This window comes from Eulemur rufifrons, chromosome 18 (genome assembly GCF_041146395.1).
Source record: "Eulemur rufifrons isolate Redbay chromosome 18, OSU_ERuf_1, whole genome shotgun sequence".
NCBI classification, from domain to species: Eukaryota; Metazoa; Chordata; class Mammalia; order Primates; family Lemuridae; genus Eulemur; species Eulemur rufifrons.
The window spans coordinates 43,881,274-43,894,776 of record NC_091000.1 but is presented as its reverse complement, the minus strand read 5'-3'; the positions used below and the strand labels follow the sequence as shown (position 1 = coordinate 43,894,776).

Sequence of the window (13,503 nt, the reverse complement as noted above, 5' to 3'; positions counted from 1 at the left end):
TTCCAAAAGATCAGGTAGATGGGCTGTCTTAAAGATATGCAAGGGTAAAAGGGAGATGGAATTGACATGTGGCTGCATATGTCCTATTTTAATTCTTATCTGTACAGCTTTAAAGAAAATGTAACATAAAATGTATTTGGAAAGGCACAACGACTGGCAGCATGGTTAAGCTGCCTGAAAACCCCACTGAGATGTTTCTGTAGGAATGGGATATGTTTGCTGCCTGTCTTTAAGTGTTACTTCTTCCATCCTGAAAAAGACAGCAACAATCAGTCCTATCTCACCCCTATTTTAAATTGAAAACTTTAGTCCTTATGATAGGAGCATAGAAGAGTGGGATTTCCATGTTTAAAAACCTATATATCTATCTCTGGGAGGCCGAGGCGGGTGGATCGCTCAAGGTCAGGAGTTCGAGACCAGCCTGAGCAAGAGTGAGACTCCGTCTCTACTAAAAATAGAAAGAAATTATATGGACAACTAAAAATATATATATAGAAAAATTAGCCGGGCATAGTGGCGCATGCCTGTAGTCCCAGCTACTCGGGAGGCTGAGGCAGGAGGATCGCTTGAGCCCAGGAGTTTGAGGTTGCTGTGAGCTAGGCTGACGCCACGGCACTCACTCTAGCCTGGGCAACAAAGTGAGACTCTGTCTCAAAAAAAAAAAAAAAAAAAAAAAAAAAAAAAAAAAAAACCTATATATCTAGTATCATTTTCATTAAAAAATAGTTAACTCTATAATCAGGAACTTTCAATGTACAGTTATCTATTAATATAATTATACAAAATATTTTCTTGTATCTGATAGCTCACTTTTGAAATTACTTGGAAAATTACAAAATAGAATTAAATAATAGCATGCTGGTTGTATAATCTGGATACATTTTCAAGGATTTGTGTTGAACTAAATCACAGTCAGTTTTGCTGAAGTTTCACTCAATATTGTTTTTATGTTCTTACTCTGACGGAGTTTCCTAAAGTGGATAGTGTAACTGGACCCCTATTTAACTCTCAGGTAAAAAAAAATAGGCAAGAAAAAAAAATGTAATTCTTTAAAAAATAACAATAATTTTTTAAAAATACAACAATTTTTTAAAAATACATAGTTTTAAAGAGAGTGGACAAAGAAGACATGCCTTTTATCTCTGTTTCCACCTAAAATAGAGATAGATACTGAGCAAAATTTTTCCTTTAAAGTAACACATTTCTAAAGATTTAAAAAGATGGTTTTAAAAATAGATCTTTTTTTCATTTTTTTATTAACTGATAAAAACATAACAAAATATACATGTATATAATTATTTTTCTAGTATCCTTTTACCACATAATTGTAAGAAATCAAATATAAGGTTATTGGTAATTATAATTAACCAGTAAATAGTATAAATTATGTCAAAATTACTTTAAAGAACATTGACATAAAAGGTTAAGTGCAATTTTACTCTTTGTAGACATTCTTATGTGGAACAAATTTATGTGTGAATTACAATAAAGTTTAAACATAGAAATGCTTATAATTACTTCTGGAAACAGATTAATAATTTTTTGAAGATAAATCCATTACACTTTAGAGTCATGTTTTCAGTCAGTAGAAGTCTTGCAAAAATCTATTAAGCCGAAAACTTATGTCTTCAACATAAGGCACTTCTGTGCTGGACAATGTGGGAAAATGGAAGAGCTTGGTCAAAATGACATGGCACCATCTGCTTGGGGAGATTATGTGCTACAGAAAAAAAGTTCAATTTTTAAGTAATATTATACTGTACAGAACCAAATGTAGATAATCCAACAATCATAAATTCAACTCGGTTTATGCTTCCATGTCAACTTTTCTTAGTTATAAAGCCAAAGGTGATCTTCACAGAGAAGGTCTACATGTAGATATATAGAAAAACAATCAGTGAAACCTGTCTCACTCCTCAACAAAGGCTCCCAAAAAGAGAAGTTGGCAAAATGTGTGTTACCAGAACTCATATGTCATCACTAAATGGAGAAATGTGATAAAAAAGGAGTAGGGGAACTTATATCTGATGTTCCTTCTTACTCAAATTGTTGGAACCTTTTTCTTAAAAATTTGTTTCCTTTTTCTATTATGGATTTGTAAATATGAGAAATAATTTAATTTATTCTACAATAATATGAGAAATATAAAGCATCCAGGTAAATTAAATCCAACTGGAATACATTTAAAATGTCTTTTAAAACCTAGAATTTTTGTTTTAACAGACTTCACTTCTGTTTTCATATATTAAAGAAAATATAGATTTTGAAATAATTAATAGCTATGAAATTGATAATTGGTCAGGCCAAGGAAATGAATTCCACAAGAAAGGACTAAAGTAAAAATAAAATAAAATAAAAAAGTAAAAAATTGAAGTTCAGTTCTTGGGGTCATGGCTTAAAAGCTGAATTAACAAACTATCAAAGACTCCTGGTTTTCAAAGTCTAAGAAAAAGGCTGAACATCCAGCTATCAGAAGAATCGTACAGAGAGATGTGCACTTTGGGCATTAAAGCAAATGTTTTATTGATCTTTTTGATCATAAATATGTATTAATCAATAACTGGAATGGACCATTTGGGCAAACCTTCTTACTACTACTTAAGGAAACTAGAGCATACTATGTATTTAAAAGAAGGCTTATCTTCCCATGATTGTGGTATTCAATGATGTTTATGGTGATGCCGTGATTATAATGAGCTTCCCATAATTTTAAGAAAGGATTACATACTTATAGCAGCAGTTGTGTGTGTATGTGTGGTGTCAGTTAACTTCATATGTTATACGGTAGTCAATTTTTTAATCTTATTTTTTTCTTGCCAACCCACTTACTAATTTTGCTTTGTAAAACAAATTTTAAATAGAGTACTATTGCTCCTATAGACATCAAATCATTGTGTTGGGGAACAAAATTAAACACATTTAATTCTTTAATTCCAGCTATCCACACTAGGTTTGAATCAAGTGTGGATTTTTAAGTGATATCAATTAAAAATTGATGAAAATACTTTAACCTCAGTGCCTTTAGAAAATGTCAAATAAAGAAGACATTCATTAACATTAAATTGTTTAATGCACTATTGTAAGACTGATTTTTTAATATCACAAAACAAGATTAGAAGAAACATTATATCTAGGATATTCACAAATAGTTCAGCCTTGATTTTCATATATAAATGTATGTTTGTCTATATACATATATTGTGTATACATATAAATATATTTCTACACTATCATAAAGATTACCCTGAGAATTTGAAACTAAACATTCTGCTATGGTACAAAAGAATCCTTATATTATTTGCCTTGATCTATGACAAATTGAATAGCTCCTCATCGAGAGTATTTACATTCTATGGCATTTGATAAAATGAATACTGTTTATTCAAGTATTTCATTATTCCATTATTTGCTTTGGTATTTATATCAATTGACCCAGATTGTTAAAGCTTTGGCTAAATATATACAAAAAAGAAAGAAAAATGGAAAGACAAGAGAAAGCTAGAAAAGAGAGCATGAAATCAGTGCTTCTTACACTCCCTGTGGGAAAGGATTACTTTAGTTTTTGCTCAATCTATTTTTCTTTTTTAAAACCAGTAGGTAGTTTTCACCACATGAAATCCTCCAGGCAAATTTGACAACACTCTAACCGGATAGGTCCACTGATCACATACATGGATTTTGCGGCAATGTCAAATTGCTATGAAAGGTTCTATATGGTTATTTTCAATTTGGTCACAAATGGTTGACAACTTGCAGCAGTACGCGGATCGCATTTTAATTAGTGCTACTCTAGAATTCAGTTTCTCAGTGACTCTCGATGATAAGGCATAGTGTTCAACATCATGATTAAGAAATATACATCACTTTTTGACTCTTATTTTTTGACTATAAAGTAAGATTTGAACATGTGTTTACCAAGCAAATAATGTACCTTTACCATTATGTTTACAACATGTAGAAATATAAGGATAGCAAAGGCTAACATTTTAATTGGGATTGATAGTGTATGATTCAATGCCAAAGTATGTGGTACAGAATATAAATTCTGTGACACTTCACAGGAAAATCAGTAAAACACAAGATAGTTAGAGATGCATTATGTAGGTGTTAGAAATGTGGCTGCCAAATGTAGATTAAAGAGAATTTGATTACTAAATATGTGCTGTGCTTTTCCATAGCTGTGGATAGTCATTTACTTTTTATGAAATATTAAGGAGAAAATTCTAGCTCACAGAAAAGACATTTGTTGAAGAACAATGGAGATTACAGTTATATATTTTGAAGTAAGGATTTTTAAAAATGAATGACTTCATTATTTTTGTACAAAAGAGGAGGTTCTTGGAAAGAATAATTTGAAGGAAATTCTATAGAAAGCAGAAAGAATTATGTTGATTGTCTTTCTTTTTTCCTTGGCACAATCTTATGCATTATTTGTGCCATTAAGGAAAGGAAGAGTAGATTTTGAGAAATTGGCAGCCAAGAGAACAACTATGTCAAATCAATTTTCAATTACTACCAAATGGAGGGACCTCTCCCTGTCTTAGGAATCTAATTGGTAGAGAAGCATGAAAGTGACAAAAGGCAGAACTATTAACACCAGTTTATTTTCCATAGCCACTTACCAGGTCAACGAGATAACCACTTCTGCAGTATCTCTGTGTATTTTCAAACTTCCATGCTTATATTCAATCATTTATTAAAACACCAAACTCTCTTTCCTCCTTTGTCTCAACATCTGTTTCTGTTCCATACCTCTCTACGAGTGTCTACATAACACTTTTAGATGGATCCACAGTGCTGCCTAATTCAGTGCCCAAGTTGGGTGTATGCATCTTAGGTCATTTTATTTGTTGCATATATATTTCTGTGTGCTTTATAGTACTAATGCCCATTTGTTTCCATTCACAGCTGTGTAAATTACATAATGCATCGCTAATCCAAATTACGCAGAGAATCACATATTGGCTTTTCTTTATATCTGAGAGCACCCTGACCCACTGGTGTTTATTTAACCTCCCTTTTCTATGCTTTAGCTGCTGTACTCCTAGGCCTGTCATTCCTTACATAATTAATTGTATATTTTTAATTTTTTCCTAAAAGGTAGAATATTTTACATATCAACTATATTTATGTTCTATATATAGGTTTAGAAATGATTTTATTGATAATTTTATTCTCTGTTACCTTACTATTCAATAGTCTATTATTTTATGAAATTGCTTTACTTTTTGAAACTTCCTTAATGTAATTTAAACTTTATTATCTTTCTTTGTCTGTGTACATGTGTGGGATTTTTTTCACCCTTTCTCTGTTTAACTTTTTTAATATAGCACACTTTCTTGTTCTACATAATATCTCTATCTGAAATGCCCTTTCAGTCATTTTTTTTCTAGATGAAGATGGAAGGAAGAAAGCCTGGTATATGGCGAAGCCATAGATTAAACTCTGGGTGTCATCTGACCATAATAGCAAATAGGCGATCAGACTGGTTGAGTTTTCAGAGGAATTTAATGTAAAGGAAATAGAGCAGAAAACTAAAGTCTGAGCCTTGGCCTTCCTGAAGCCATAATTAGCAAATAGAAGATAAAAAAGACACACAGAAAGAATTTAGCTAATAGGACTGAAATGATAACGAGGGCAGGGATGTATACTAGAACAGCATCAGCAACATCTTTTCTACAAATGGAAGAACAGTAATATCTTAGCCTTTCCAGTCCATATGGTCTTTTTATTTCACCATAGCATGAAAGCAGCCAAAGACAATATTTAAACGAATGGGTAGAATTGTGTTTCAATACACATTTATTTATGTAAATTTGAATTTTGTATAATGTTTACATGTCACAAGATTGTAATCTTTTCTATTTTTTCCCACCATTAAAAGGTGCAGAAAACATTCTTGTCTCCTGAACCACACACATAGGCAGTGGGTTGAATTGGCCTGAGGGCCCTCATATGCTGATCCTTTTCTTACAAGAATGAAAGAACATTCTATGAGGAATGAAGTGTCTGAAGCAGCCAAAGGCAGCAGAATTTATAAGCAACTTGAGAACAGGCGTTCTGTCATATTCATGTTCTTATTTTCAAACATAGCTCTGGACAATATCCTTGACATAGTAAGTGTTCAATGAATGCTTCCCAAAAAGAACTAAAGATGAACAATTAGGAATTTTGATGCTACAGGTGATTTTGAAGATATCTCTTTTGAAAGAGGTAATATCATGAAAGCCTGTTTGAAGTGTGATCAATTTAGAGGGAAAGGACAGGAAATGGAAGTAACATTCCAGAAAGCTTGTTCAAAAGTCAGAGGAGAATTACAGAGATGGTTGGAAGGGAAAGCAAATGAATCCAATCAATATTGTTGTAACATTTGTTTCTTAAATTTAGGGGGCAATGTGTATGCTTGAATACTTGGAGGTACAATTTTTTTTGTGAAATGTAGGGTGGGTCTTTTTTTTAAGTGAATTGTAGGGTGAGTCTTTCTGAAAGCAAAGGATAATGGACAAATCTAAGATTAGAGAGAAGGATGAGAGGAGTCATGACAGGAACTTGTTGAGCTGGATGCAAGGAAAACAAATGCTTGTGACAAATATTTTTCTTCTCTGTTTGCTGAGAGGGGGAATATGAAGAAAAAGGAAGGAAAAGATGAAAATTTGGACATTTTAGGGTGAAGTATTTTTAATAATTAATACAAGAAATGAAAATGGCAAAATCCTAGAAGAAGACAGGTGAACATACTCTTCTGTTTGACTTCCTTAGGTCTATAGATGTAAATCAGGAACTATTAACACTATTTTAATTGCTAAATTAAAACATCATCAATAGTAACACAACTTGTACTCCTTTAAAATTTTGGGAAAGAATAATACATATGCAAGAAATAAGTCATTCAGTATGGAAATTACCAAAGGGAATAGGATACGTTATGAACTAATATTTTCTTTTTCTTATTGACTCTCATCCTCATTAGTCCCAATATCTTATTAATTTCTTTCGCTCTAATTGGTAGTACATGTTTCTATAAAAAGGTGATTGAATGATACACTTTTACATAATTCCTGACAATTTTCATCATCAGTATGTGTTATCTTAATCTGATTTTCCATGTCTGGTATTTTCTGTCTTCTTTTTATACCATTAAATGCTTAACTGATGTGAAGAACATTCCTCTACAATTCGCATTCATGGAAATAAATATTAATCTATGTAATCTGATAAAATAAGAGTGCTGTTATAAAATGGGACCTAATAGACTACTGTCAAAATAATGGAATAAAACAAAGCAAAAAAAAAAAAAAAAAAAACTCAGGGTGACTATCTGGAAATTTTTAATGGCTTTTTAAAAATGATTATAAGTCTAGTCAGGGATATCTTACGGGAACAGCATACAAATAGAAAATAATTCCCAGCAAAGCAGTTTATTTTACTGTTGAATAGTTTTGTAGCAAACAAAGGGGTGGATATTGCTCCTGGTTCAGCAGTTGTTTGGCTGACAGTTATGTGTCAGGTCACTCACGCTTTTCATTACCTTGGCAGGTTTTGTTGGTTGCTTTCACAAACAGCAAAGAATTTGTAAACAATTTCCCTATGTTCTGAGCCTTTCACCAGCCTGAGGTCCCACTTTTTTCCCACCTCTTCGTGCCTCTCAAGTGCATATTTTACATAGTGTTTATTTCTCACAAAATAGGTTCTTTCCGATGTCATTTAGTATCTTGAGGAAAAGTTGGACATACAATATGAATTAATCAGATCAGGGTAACTAACATAGAAAACGATGTTTCAGTAGGAACTGATGAATGAACTCCATGGTGAACACGTGCTGAGGGTAAACTTCTGCTTCCAGGTTTGTGCTACCTCCTCCAGGGTGTCATGAATGTTACTCAGGTTGATGCCGCTGGTAGTCACCTGTAATGGTTCTGGCACATTCTATGAAATGAAGTTAATTTCATAACTCCAGAGCCATCGTACACAGTGCTTAGTTTTCAGGTTTTTTTGCTTTTGTCTTGGAAGCCGGAAACAAGCCGTGCTATTTATAAGAAAACACCACTGTTATATCTTCCTAAAGCTCATAATACTAGACTAGATCTTAAAAATTAATGGACGTTTTAGATCCTTCCTGAATTAGATCTGAAGTTTGGAGAACAGCAGACCACACACTGGATATCTCATTACAAAGTGCTCTGGTAGTAACATTATATTCCAGATTTTATGCAAACAGAATGAACCATCTATAATGGTTGTGTTGCCTGAGGAGGGTATTCAGTATAGTTACTGAATGCCAAACGTGGTATATCTGCTGTCAGGATTACTTTTAAATAAAAATAAATACTTAGCAATGTTAATAATAAAAGCATTGTTGATTTTGTTTCATGATTATTAAATATCAAATATATGTGTTGAAAGAGATCTCTGCTGAGAAACTGTTTTCATATGAATTGGAGAAGAAATAAATTATTATTCTAATTTAGCTTAGAAGATAACTAGACTATACAAATAAATGAAATTATGCATTAGTTTTTAATGATCAGATGTAAATAAGTCAAGTGAAACACCAGATATATCATTACACATATATTTTATGTACAATTTAATAAATTTCTCTTCTTAGCAATTTTCAACTGTAATTAATAGACTAGCGAAAAAAAGAAAACTGAAAACATAAATCATGAGCTAAATGACATTTTTCATGTCCTACTTATATGCCTGTTAGTCTGAATCACAAAGGCTTATGTATCCCTTCAACAATCATTTATGGACAAAATGAAGGAAAGGAGGAAATAGAGGCTATTATTTTGGCCTCATTCATGGACATCTAACACAAACTATACAATCTTCAACCAGCGGTCAGTTCTAGGGTAAAAGAGCAGAATAAAAAGCCTTGGGAAGATTGAAAGGTTTTGTAAAATTTGACCTTGATATCAAATTTAAAAATTAAATAATCATTGTGAATAAATACCTTATTATAATTTCTCTAAGTTTCTGAGTCAGCACAGATTGGAAGACACTTGAAATCATTTCCAGAGGGTTTTGTGACTTTTGACAAGACCATGGATGTGCCATGGGGGCAGCCACTAATATTTCAAGAAGCTCTGAATATGCTTTAGTGTGACATTTATTCTGTTAAAAAGGGACTTGAGATGGGGAAAGTTGGGGAAAAAACATTGGCCTTTCTGAAGTTGCTGATAAAAACAAGTAGTAAAAAAATGAAAGAACTCCATTTCACTAGAAAAATAAGTAATTAAGAACAAAACATTTATTTTAAAGGGATTTCATTTATTTTTGATTTTTATACATATTTAATGAACTTACGTATGCTCTACATACTGGTTTATTTGATTAAACCCTTTCTGTGTACATTTTTAACATTTGATGCTGAATTTGTAAAGCATCAAACATTCATTTTACCCATGATATTGCCATGTCTGTGTTATAATTTAAGATATAAACTCCATTTTTTATTTCCTACATTACAGGATGAAGTCTGTCCCAAAGCTGAAGGAGATGAAGTTCAGAGGTGTGTGTGGGCATCAGCTGTTAATGTCAAAGACAAGTTCATTTATGTCGCACAGCCAACCTTGGACAGAGTCCTCATTGTTGATGTGCAATCCCAAAAAGTTGTTCAGGTATGAATATTGCACTTTTGAAAGTAAATCTTTAAAAAAAATTATGTTAATGCAATAGTGTTTACCGGGTGACTTGTACATTGCCTTGGATTGTCATTGACAACATGTTTCATTACTTTAATAACTCGAAATGTATGCATTTTCTTAAAAAATCTCCTCTCATTCTACCTCTTGAGCCTAATGAATTAAGGAAGTAATTTAAATATCTTTTGTTTTCAAAAATTTGATTCTTAAACACATCATAATATTAACGTGACCAGTTGCACACAGATCACCCTCATAGTTGCCTGTTCTGTTGAGAGCAAGGAAGGTTCAGTCAGCGGCCAGTTAAGATATTCCTAGTTATTATGACAGAATCAGAATGAAATATTTCTTGTTTTGTCATTAGCAAAAGCCAAGACAATAGTAGGCTTCACTACATAATAGTACTTAAGTAGAATTTACTAGTCAGTAGTAAAATAAGAACTATGCATGTGGGTTAATGAAAAGTACAGCAATCTCTAATAAACATTGCCCTGGTCATGTTTTTATAACCCTGTCATTTCCTATTTGAAGATTAAGCCATTAGCTATTTCTGCTGTTTCTCGTAACTTGAACTAAGTTGCACAACAACCAAGGAGAGGTACAAGACCTGCATCTAGTCAGTCTGTCTCCAGAGTCTGGACCTTTGATTATTTTTATCTATTGCCTCTCAACTCAGAGGAAAGAGTCTTAAATAGCTTTATGAGATACATATAATCTGTTAAATGGGAATATGTTTCAAAATAACTCAGTTTTCCCTCTGCTTTCACACCACAACAATAATCAACACAAACTTCTGTTAACCCAAAATATGTGGGGATTTCTCCCCACCAGCAAACAAGCCATCAATTCTGCAGTGGACATAATTCAAAAACCATATGCCTAGAGATATTGTCAGTGAGATCCTATAGGTTGAGGAATCAGTCCCACAAGCCTGCCCCCACTTCTGACATCAGTTGCAAGTCTGGGCCTCCAGAAATTCTGATTGACCAGCTTCAAGTTGGAGTTCCTATGACCTTCTCTTTGGGTTCAATTAATTTGCTAGAGTGGCTCACAGAACTCAGGGAAACAATTACTTCTATCATTTTATTATAAAGGATGATACAAAAGATACAGATTAAGAGATTCATAGGACAAGGTATGATGGAAGGGGTACAAAGCTTCATGATGTTCCTGCATGTGTCATCCTTCAGGAACCTCCACATGTTCTGCTATCTGAAAATTCTCTGAACCCAGACTTTTTTTTTTTTTAATGGAAGCTTCATTACACCGGCATAATTGACAACTCTGTACAAATGTGATTGGAAAAAAAGGGTATGATCTCATACTAATAGACTGAATGGGCAATCCTAGCAAGGCCTGTCTATTCAGATTTTTCTGGCCTCTCTACAGCATTCTTTACTGTAGGGTATGGGGCAGGGCTCTCTCTGTCTTATGAACCAACAATAAGATTAGAGTCCAATTTTTTCTCTGAAAAAATTTGAATTTTGCTAGTTTTGAATTTACCTAAGCTCTCCTTTTTGCAACCATATATAACTTCAGTCTGTGCACCTCATAACTTTACTACCTGCTGGGTGAAATAGCACATCCTTATATTTAACTTAACATTACCTTCATAGTATGTGAATTTTAGTCCTCAAAAGAACATGCTTAAAGGTGAATTATCAATATGCTAATGACTCTATTTTTATACTTGGAAATACGTCATCTGTTAGAATTTTAAATTCTCTCAAAGCTTTCTCCAATTCAAAAACATGTGAAATGACAGATTTTATAGACATGAATATAATTTAAATTTATAATTTAATTTAAATTTATATATTTAATTTAATATAAATAAATATAATTTATAAATTTAATATAAATACATATAATTTAAATTTATAATTAAAAAAACTCCCTGTTTTATAAATTAATAATCCTAGTAATGCAAGTTTGAAAACGACTTAAAGAAAGAATATTTCTACCTACTAAAAAACTAAATTAAAAAAACCCTTTACTTGTGACTTAAGGTTTTATTTATATCCAAAGACATCGCACACTTTTGAAGTTACAGTGAACTGCAAAGTACAAAGTTAATTTTGTAAAGTGTAAAACATCCTTTCTTAATTTGGCCACTTATGTCAAGTGAGCCCAGATTAGAAGTTAGTCCCTTTTTGTAAAATGATGTTTTACTTACATTCAGTATGCTATACTTCTGTTTACTAATTTTTTACATAACCTGAACATATTATACAAAGGCAACTAAAAGTAATACTTATAATCAAAATTTAGCTAATAACCTTCCAAATATTATAGAATATACTATAGAATTATGTGTAGCAGGGGTATAGAAGTGGAACAGTGAAGTCCAAAAGCAAAATATCTTTTTCTTGAAGAAAATAATAATATAAAAGAAAGTAAGTAATGCTACCCTTATTTGAATTTAATCTTCCAAGCTTTCTTGTTCAACCTAATTAAAGTAGGTCCCTAGTGTTTTATACTGATCTCATCTATGAAATCATATTTCTGACTTTTGCATGCATTTGTCTAGACTGATATTAAATGTGCATTTTGGGACTAAATACTTTTTAAAATTTAAACTGCATTTTATATTTTATCATTAAAATAACAAATATTTTCTTGACAATATAAGATTTTACAAACTTTGTGATAAATTATTAGCATTAGGGGATCACTGGTATGCTTGTTTTCAGCGGATACATCTATATCATTTTTATCTGCAGCTAAAAAGTAAAGGTCACTTTTTTTTTAATAGAATCTATAAACTAGGTGTTGGTTTAAATGTCAAATAGTTTCAGTTATTGCTTTTCTTACCATTAATGTTTTTGGAAGAATGGCGCACAGGTGATATTTTGTAGCATAAAGATTAACTAGCAAACAACTGACCTCATTTTGTCTTCTATGGAGTGAGATCAGGTTCTGCTTGGATGCAGAAGGGGCTTATTGTAACACCTTGGGAGTATTCTTAAGTATCATCAGCAGTCTCCTCAGGCCATTAGCACATTATCTTGAGAACCACATCATTAGTTTAAATTAAGTTCACTTAATTAGCCAGCTGGTACTTTCCTTGTCAGACTGATAAACAAGCTGTGCTTCACTGTTCCTTCATGTCAAGACTAAAGCCTGAGTTCTGCATATCTTTGTTGCTGTTATCAGTATTTCATCTTTAGAAGTTGATACAACTAGTCCATGACCAGTGTATCACAACTTTTAAATTTTAGTATTTCTTGCACCACCTCAAGAAATATTATGAATTTTTAACATTATGTATGTTGGGATTATGAAGGAGTTAAGGTTTAGAGATCAACAAAAGGAATCAAAAATCTCATAGTATAAGTAAATTATATTCTTAAATAATGTTCTAAAAAATTAAACAAAAAATGCTTTTATCAATACCCTTATAAAGCTACACAAAATAAAAACTTAAATTTTAATTATTACACCATGTATTTTAACATATTTTTACAAAGGGCTGGGACAAAAGTTTATACATCATGATAATGTAACATTCTCAAAACAGTATTTACATAAGAAATTAAGAAATGTGGATTTTAGAATATGAATATACATCATTACTATTAATTTAGTAAAGTGACAAAATATTATTTGAAAGCTATTTCTGAAAATGTTTAATAATTCAATAAAACTTCAGAAGAAGGATTGTAGTTTAATAATCTGAATATCACCAGGATAAGCAAAAGCTACTCTGCGCACAACATCTAGTAGTGTTTACTGTCTAGGAGAAAAATTCCCAACCTTTAGTAATGGGACCATTTATTTAAATAAAATCGTCCAGAATCATTCACTAGATCAAAACTAATCACTTTTTTTCTGTTATAATGGGGTTCGAATCACC

General features: G+C 32.1%; 1 protein-coding gene across 3 annotated transcripts in view; it reads left to right on the top strand.

Annotated features, from left to right (window-relative positions):
• FSTL5 (follistatin like 5) overlaps positions 1 to 13,503 on the top strand; it is a 642,677-nt gene that overhangs the window by 564,972 nt on the left and 64,202 nt on the right. For all 3 annotated transcript variants that reach the window (XM_069493244.1, XM_069493243.1, XM_069493242.1), the window contains one exon: positions 9,474 to 9,623. In XM_069493244.1, the coding sequence (XP_069349345.1) occupies positions 9,474 to 9,623 (150 nt within the window). The remainder of the gene's footprint in view (positions 1 to 9,473; positions 9,624 to 13,503) is intronic.